This window comes from Anarhichas minor, unplaced genomic scaffold (genome assembly GCF_050575085.1).
Source record: "Anarhichas minor isolate MPS153535 unplaced genomic scaffold, ASM5057508v1 ptg000025l, whole genome shotgun sequence".
NCBI classification, from domain to species: Eukaryota; Metazoa; Chordata; class Actinopteri; order Perciformes; family Anarhichadidae; genus Anarhichas; species Anarhichas minor.
The window spans coordinates 12,632,212-12,640,247 of NW_027466471.1; the positions used below are offsets into that span (position 1 = coordinate 12,632,212).

The window sequence follows — 8,036 nt, forward strand, 5'->3', positions numbered from 1 at the left end:
GGAAAGTCGTTTAAGGAGTTTTTTTTTTTTAAAAATCGGAAGTATAAGTTTTATTTTGGCTAATTTGGAATCTTCCATAGATTTTCTTTTTAATTTGAGGGTTGTAAATGAATTGATCAGCAAGACAACTTTTGGAATTTTGTTTCGTATTATCTGACTTTGGCTGCGGTATACATCGACGTGTTTCAAACGATGCTAAGGCTACTTTAACAGTAGTTTACACATGCTTTGTTTGACTACTTTTAGAAAAACTGAAAACTATTTTCAGACATAAAATCTAAAAGGAAATTGTATCTGGTCCAGGGGGGTAAAAATCCACCATCATTGTCCACAGCTTGAAAGCAAGCACATGATGGAACCTGTATTTAACGTAGTAGTAAAGGTTCTCATAGTGCAATGTGATCTTACCGAATCTATTTACTTAGGCTAAGTCCCGCCCTTTTCGGTGATGACGCATGTACGCGGAAGTTCCGCCAAAACCGTCTTCGTTTTCAAAACATGTACAGACATAAACGTTGGACAGCTGAGCGATCTTGATTCGGTGTGACTGATCCCGCGCAGAGTGAAAAGGTTCGTATCTGACTTACTGTTGATATTCTGATTTAGATAGAAAAGGCACACACATAATGGAATACACAGCTACGATATCTTACAGGTTTATCAACTAACTTTAGAACACAGGTGCCAAAAAAAAAAAACGACTGTTTTCCCATTGAGGATCCATTCTTCAGGATGGAGAATGGGGTTTCATCCACCAAAGGAGAGGGCTTCCTCTCCAGGATGGCCCTCAATGACAACAAGGCTGGCATGGAGGGTCTTGACAGGGACAAGATCAACAAAATCATCATGGAGTCATCCAAGGTATGAACTAATAACTTAAATAGACTTGTTCTGTTTAGTCCTGTATGGCATACCAAGACTCTCCCATACATAGGAATCTAAACAAAGATAACTGATGTGTTGGAAAGGACAAGGCTCTACAGCTGCTGTGGACGATATGAACTGTGAGGCCCAGTTTTACTGGCTGTGTCCAGCCCTGTGTGAAAGTCCCATATCCCCTGTGTCATCACATACACAGTCCTAAAATAGATATTGCTATCGTAGCTTTTCATTATAGATGTGCTACAGAATCTGTAACTCTTGATTGTCCTTGTCGTCTTCCTTGCAGGGATCGAGGTTTTATGAGAGTGAGGTGAAGAAAGAGCAGCAGGTGAACCACCGCATTGAGAAGATGATGCTACAAAAGGCCCAGATCACAGAACAGCAGTTACAGAAAGCACAAGCTCAGGTAACGCATGGATTCATCTGGGTCTGGTCGGCATCGGGTCATTCAAAAACAAATTTGATGTGCTTATTAAATGAAAAGGCTGCATTTTAAATATCACACGACTCAAGTGTTTTTCATTAAATCTCTTTATAGGTGGAGAAGATGTCCGCCGAGCTTGAAAAGAGTCGTGATCTCAGCCGTGTGATTGTGCATGTGGACATGGACGCTTTCTACGCTGCTGTGGAGATGAGAGACTGTCCTGAGCTGAAGGACAAGCCCATGGCTGTAGGATCCATGAGCATGCTGGTGGGTTAAAATATGGAACAAATGTACACAGTTTCTTGAAACAATTAAATATTTATGACATACTGGAGCACATCATTGTAAATCTCTAACCACGATCCTCACAGTATAATGCAGCAAAACTACATCTTTACAAATCACAGTAGAGGAATGAGTCTTCACATGTGTATTTTATATATTACATTTTAAATTCATTGAACTGTACTTTACTGTAATATTTGAAATCATGGCTGTTCAAACCAGTGCCAATGTTTTATGACTTCAAGACAAATTAAAAATGTTTTATTTGGATCTCACCCTTTCTCTTGCAGTCAACATCTAACTACCATGCCAGGAAGTACGGGGTTCGAGCTGCCATGCCTGGCTTCATTGCAAAGAAACTCTGCCCCAACTTAGTTATTGTTCCAACCAACTTTGCTAAATACAGAGCTGTGAGTGAAGAGGTACGATCGATGGCAAAGCACACACACACACACACACGCACACAAAGAGATGAATAGCTCTTGAAACTTGCATTAAAAAACAAATGCTATGCAACTGTTTTGTGGCCCTTTCTTAAACCAACAGGTGCTCATGAATTTGTGTCACTCTTGTTAGATCCGGGAGGTTTTCGCACACTATGACCCTCACTTCCAGCCAATGAGCCTGGATGAAGCCTATCTGGATTTCACAGACCACCTGGAACAGAGACGGAGCTGGCCAGAATCCTCACGTACACATCGCTTCCGCGCCAGCAGCGACGCTACAGGCAGGACTTAATTACGCAGAAACGTTGAATGATTACATGCTGTGATGGATTGTTGTGTTTTCTTCCTGCAACTTTTGCCACATTTGCTGTGTACATGGTATGACAGGGAACACTGTTGCACGATCAACGTTTCATACACTAGAAATCCATCAGGCTCTTGTGAGAAGTCATTTCTTTTCTGTAAAGGTGAAGAGCAGATTGAGCTTCCCCAGGTGGCAGTGCCAGAGGAAAAGGACCTCTCTCCGCTCCTGTTCGAGGACAGCCCGAGCACCTCTCCGTGCCTGTTGGACTCTGAAGGTGTCGGTGCTGCTGGTAGTGCGTTCGAGGTGTTTGGTACGTCCGTTGAGGAGGCCGTGAGAGAGATGCGCTTCCGCATTGAGCAGAAGACCACGCTGACTGCCAGTGCAGGTACGCGTAAAAACTATTCTGAAGGGATTAATGAAACACTATCCCTTTTCCTCAGTGTGTCTTGCTGTTGTTAAACATTTTACGTTTAAGTTTGACAGCAGAAAGTGTTAAGCGAAAGTTAAATGTTTCACTCTTCTGGCATATTTGTTGTCTTCTCTCTCTTTCTTCCCCACTTTCTGAATAAGAAACTCCACTATTATATAATAGTATAATTCATTCTTTGCAAAAACAAACTGCTCAACAATAATAATAAAAGTCTTCCTCTCACATTTTGTGGAAAAATTATGATCAAGATTATGTGTATGTTTTACCAGCCGTTCATTTAAAAACACACTATTCAATCATTCACTACTCACTCTTCTAGGAATTGCTCCAAACACGATGCTTGCCAAGGTGTGCAGTGACAAGAACAAGCCCAACGGCCAATACAGACTCCCCTCCACCAGAGAGGCAGTCATGGACTTTGTCCAGAATCTCCCAGTTCGCAAAGTACGGTACACATTTCTCAAACTAAACCGTGTACAGAGAGTCTTGGAGTGGAGTTGGTGAATAATTATGGAAAGATGTTAGAATGCGGTCATGTGTTTTTGTATTATTAAAGGCTGACAGATGGGGTGTAAAGTGACTAATGATGTACTGCAGATAGAGGAAAGATGTTTGAATCATCAATATTTAAAGACCGTAAAACACGTGTTTGTGTATCCTTTCCAGGTGTCTGGCATAGGGAAAGTGAGTGAGAAGATGCTGAATGCTCTTGGCGTCAGCAGCTGTTCTCATCTTGGCCAGCAGATGGAGCTGCTGCTGTTGTTGTTCTCGGAGACAGCCTGGCATCATCTCATGCAGGTTTCCTTGGGTCTGGGCTCCACATGTATACCTAGGTACTTCACTGTCTGTTTAATACAACTCAACACAACTGATCAAGAAATAAAACAGTCCAGTTCGGAGAGAGGAGATAATGCTCACTGCCTTTGCTTTTATACAGGCATGAAGAACGGAAAAGCATGAGCACAGAAAGGTATGGTTTTAATGAAGCATAAAGTGACAATCACACAGCTGAATTGTTTTTTTTGTGTGTCCATCCTCTTACTTCTCCCTCATTTCCTCTTTGTCCCACTTAATCTTTACAGGACATTCAAAGAACTGAGTAACGTTGAGGAGCAGTTGTCCTTTTGCAGGGAGCTCTGTGAAGACTTAGCAGAAGACATGAAGAAAGAAGGTCTAAAGGTAGAGAACCAGGGTCGCTTTATGTATTTTGCAACATGACTATACCTCTGTGCATATCTTATGAACAAGTGGGCTGTCTTGAAGACATATTTGGTCACCTGTCGTGGTAACATCAACGATACATGGGGCTACGCTGTATACATTGCTTGGGTGGATCTTGCCTCCCTTTGATTGGCTCAGACTGAGCAAATAGAAGCTAAATAAAACAGCACTGGGAATATTTGCACACAAATAGACACCACAAAAAGGATCAAGAGAAAAGGGTAATATTAGAATAACATATTCTTGGCCTCCCTAGAATCACCCTTACTCCAGACAGAATCTCATACAATTACCTCAACCTGTTCGTTCCTTTTCCAATTGATGGAGAAAGGTCTGGTTGGCTTGGCACGACCATCACCCCCCTGCCGGGGCCCTGATGTGGCCTTGATAGCTGGAGGAAATGGAGGGCCATTAAGGAGACAGGGTTACTATCAGCCTTGGAAATGTCTCCCTGGGAGAGATGATCACATTACTATGAAAGCGCTTTGTGGCGTTTTACTCACAAAATGCATTCTGACAAGTGATATGACGGATGTCTGTTTGTCGTGCATGGCCTTTCCACACAGTGTCATTGATTATGCTTATAATTAAGAGGTTGTTTGACAGCAGACAGAAATGACCTCAACTGTTTTCCCTGATATGAATTCAACTGTGTATTTTCTTCATTTTCCTTCAGGGTAAAACGGTAACACTGAAGCTGAAGAACGTGAACTTTGAGGTAAAAAGCAGGGCGCTGACGCTGTCGTATGCTGTTGCTACAGTGGATGAGATTTTTGCTGTTGCTAAGGACCTACTGAAAACGGAAATCGACAATGAAAGCCCCCAGCCTCTCAGACTGAGACTCATGGGTAATTAGATACAGCAATATAACTTAGATATCAATTATTCTAACTATCTTGAAATAAATCTAAATGATCCGTGACACACTGCATGTGGAAATAATAATAGTTGGCATTCATTTTGAAGTTTTTCTCTCGATTTTCTGCTCGTAGGTGTAAGAATATCCGCCTTTGTCAGTTCGGATGATAAAAAGCCCCTGCAGAGGAGCATCGTTGGCTTTCTAAAGCCAGGCAAGACAGACTCTAGTGACTCTTCCCAAGGAATGAATCAAAAGCTTGAGAAAAATAATCTCTCCAATCAATCCTTCCAAACTGGGGCCCTTGCTTGTCTTCCGCTTGCGCAGAAGTGCCAGAGACAGGATGAAGTACCCTGGGGGAGTAAGCAGAGGGGGTTCGAGGGGGGTCAGACTAGTGAGGAACCCAAACAGTCTTTCTTCCAAAGGGCTCATGCCAAACGACTGCAACTCCAGGCAGCGAATGCAAGCACACAAAAGGAAGTACATGGGGAGAATGCTTCTGTGGTCGCTTCCACTGGCCCGTGTGCTGAAAAGGGTGTAGAGTCCTCAACAGAAGCGCGCAAGAGTGACTGTACAGCCTCAGATCCCGCAGAAAAGGACTTTGTTTCCCCCGTAGAGGCCCACGCATCCACGTCAGGCTGTGGCGGCGCAGTGTCGGAGAGCCTCACCTGTCCGGTGTGTTTCCGGCAGGTGGAGACCACTGATTTGAATGTCTTCAACAGACACATAGACCAGTGTCTCAGTGATGCCTCGAGAAATCCAAGCCAGTGCACAATATCTGACACGGAGTCAGACCTGGACCTCAAGAATGGCCAGAAGGAATGTGAAGAGTTTGAGTCGAACAGAGTTGATCCTCAAGAAGACCAGCACAACTTGGAAAACGATTCTCTTCAAACGGTTTTGTTGATCAATGGCGACAATAGAACGGTCACCTCGGGACGGCCTCAGTCATGTCATGATAAAGGCCCCGACCTCATCTGCCCAGTATGTCAGCTGACCCAGGACAGTGATGACCTCACTATCTTCAACCACCACGTTGACCTCTGCCTGAACCAGGAGGTCCTACATGAGCTGGGGGGGCAGACATCATCGCCCATGAATCCACCTTCAGTGATAAATAGCAAGGCCATAGGTGAGTGTGTGTGTACTAAATTTAGTTTGGCCCCTTGGAATCAGTTGTCAAATCAGTTGTGAGCACAACAGTTCAGGTTCAGGTGATGAATCTCTAAAGAGAGAGACCCCTTTCACGTTTAAATTGTTATTGTTATAAAAATATTGTTTATAGCCACTTTGAGCATTTTGTTCCCTGTGTACTTCAGGGCTCCAGGTACGGTCATGTCAGTGTTTCCTATGTGGATCTAATCTGTGCTGAGGACGGATACAACCCTGCTAGTAAAGCCTATGAACTGTGGCTGTGTGACATATTTGGAGTTAACAGAAGGAATGTCTATTTGGGAGGATGTCGGTGTTATCTATTGACAGTGACATTGTGTGAGAAGTTTGTATCGATTCCCGCTGAGAAAAAGACATCTCATATCAGCCAGTGGGGCTTCGTTTGCTCTGCTTTTGGAAATGGCTAAATCACTTTCTCACCTATTCATTTTCTACAATGAACTGCACCCCAGTTTCCTCTTAAACAAGCCTGCCTCAGAAATTGCATTCTTTATATCCCTGAAGAGGTGCTGCAATTGTGCACCTCCTTGGTAGATGTCATTGTTATCGTCGGAGAGTGTTTTTTCTTTCTATGTTCACGAGTGTCTGTTTCTGTTCACAGACAGAAGCCGTCTCCTGCCAATGCAAGCAACTAAAGGCAAAACCAAAAGGTGAGACCGCATGATTATACACTGTTGCTGCATGTTGTCTCTTAGTATTCCCGGTACTGTAGGTAAAATAGTCTTTTATTGACTTTCAGACGGGACTCGCCTTCCTCTCCTCCTTCTAAAAAGGCTAAATGCCTCGGTTCTCGCAACACCATTGACAAGTTCTTCCGGTGACGGTCGTGCACGAAGAACGTCCATCCTCGTCTGGAGGAACTGAGGAAGTTTCCTTCAGGAAATGGAAAACACCTCTCCCCTCCCGCTCCACTGAGCAGTTTTAAATTGCACACAAAGTCATATCAAAAAAGTCTTCAGAAATCTGTAATTTATACAGTATTTGCACTAATATGCCTTGTTTTTTTTTTTTTTAAGGCAGACACTAGATGAGAAATTAAAGATGACAAAATACAAACTGCTATAATTCTGGCAAACTGCCAGTTTTATTTCTTGTTTCTGTTACTCACTGAAGATAAGCGTAATGTTTTTATTGTACTGTATGCGTACTGGATCATAGGAGTATTTATTAGTCACTGAGGTGCCTGTGTGAGTTTTTTAATTTATCTTCATGAAGTTATTTTATTCAGATATTTGCAGTAATTTACAGTTGTATTTATTGTGTTTTCCAATGATAATACTGTGTCTGTCTAATAATGAAGATAAGAGAATCCTTCTATCGTGTAAATCAAAGTTATATAAGAAATAAATTACTTTTCTGCTGAAATTTCACTTTGGTTGGTGGTATTTCCACAGTTTATTATTATAATTATTATTCTCTACTAATCTCACTTTTAACCAAAAGGGTTGGCTTAGTGAAGAAAGGGTTTACAGTAGGGTTAACACTGTAGTGTTGCTGCTCTAAAAACTGAAAAACACATGCTGCACAATGACCAGCAGCAACAGACTGTATTGCCTCGGGTGTGAATGTGAAACATTGCTCTTAAAGAGCAATGTGTAACTAATGCAACATCCCTCTACAAACAAGTTAAACTTCTATTAGAGCTTCATGTGCATCTTGTGTAAACATTGCACAAATGAAGCCACAGTCATGCCCCATACTAGTCGTGTAACACAGGTGAAGTGTGACTTGGTAAATAGTCTCTGTTATCATCAGCAGTCTATCATGGGTGTGAGCCGGTACAGCAAACACGGATCAGCCCCGCGGCGTTGAAAGAATAGCAGGAGTAGAACTCCACTTCAAGGCTTGCTGTTGTCTATTTGGAAACAGGAACTGCACAGGATATTTTCTCATTTTCTGTGGGATCTGTTTCCTCAGGTATCTGGTTTGGTTTACTTTCGGTGCACACGTTGGACTGTTAATTCAATTGAACTAAATCCCTCTTGGTCACATAAAGAGGTAATTTAAGCGACTTC

The 8,036-nt window shown here is 42.5% G+C and overlaps 1 protein-coding gene across 2 annotated transcripts; it reads left to right on the forward strand.

Annotated features, from left to right (window-relative positions):
- Positions 1 to 112: 112 nt before the first annotated feature.
- polk (polymerase (DNA directed) kappa) lies at positions 113 to 7,391 on the forward strand. 2 transcript variants are annotated; one of them, XM_076099110.1, is made up of 15 exons: positions 113 to 570; positions 675 to 861; positions 1,169 to 1,288; positions 1,421 to 1,573; positions 1,882 to 2,013; positions 2,168 to 2,318; positions 2,505 to 2,726; positions 3,091 to 3,215; positions 3,438 to 3,604; positions 3,709 to 3,741; positions 3,854 to 3,950; positions 4,669 to 4,840; positions 4,985 to 5,980; positions 6,623 to 6,671; positions 6,761 to 7,391. In XM_076099110.1, the coding sequence occupies exons 2-15, from the start codon at positions 733 to 735 to the stop codon at positions 6,840 to 6,842; spliced, it is 2,628 nt and encodes an 875-aa protein (XP_075955225.1). In that variant the 5' UTR covers positions 113 to 570; positions 675 to 732; the 3' UTR covers positions 6,843 to 7,391. The 2 variants fall into 2 exon arrangements, with proteins under 2 accessions (XP_075955225.1, XP_075955224.1); XM_076099109.1 differs by having other exon boundaries at positions 732 to 861.
- The last annotated feature ends 645 nt before the right edge of the window (positions 7,392 to 8,036 follow it).

Coding starts and splice junctions, on each gene's coding strand:
- polk (XM_076099110.1), top strand. CDS start 733: ATGGAGAATGGGGTTTCATCCACCAAAGGAGAGGGCTTCCTCTCCAGG. Junction 1,574..1,881: donor TAGGATCCATGAGCATGCTG/GTGGGTTAAAAT, acceptor TTTCTCTTGCAG/TCAACATCTAACTACCATGC. Junction 2,319..2,504: donor CGCCAGCAGCGACGCTACAG/GCAGGACTTAAT, acceptor TTTTCTGTAAAG/GTGAAGAGCAGATTGAGCTT.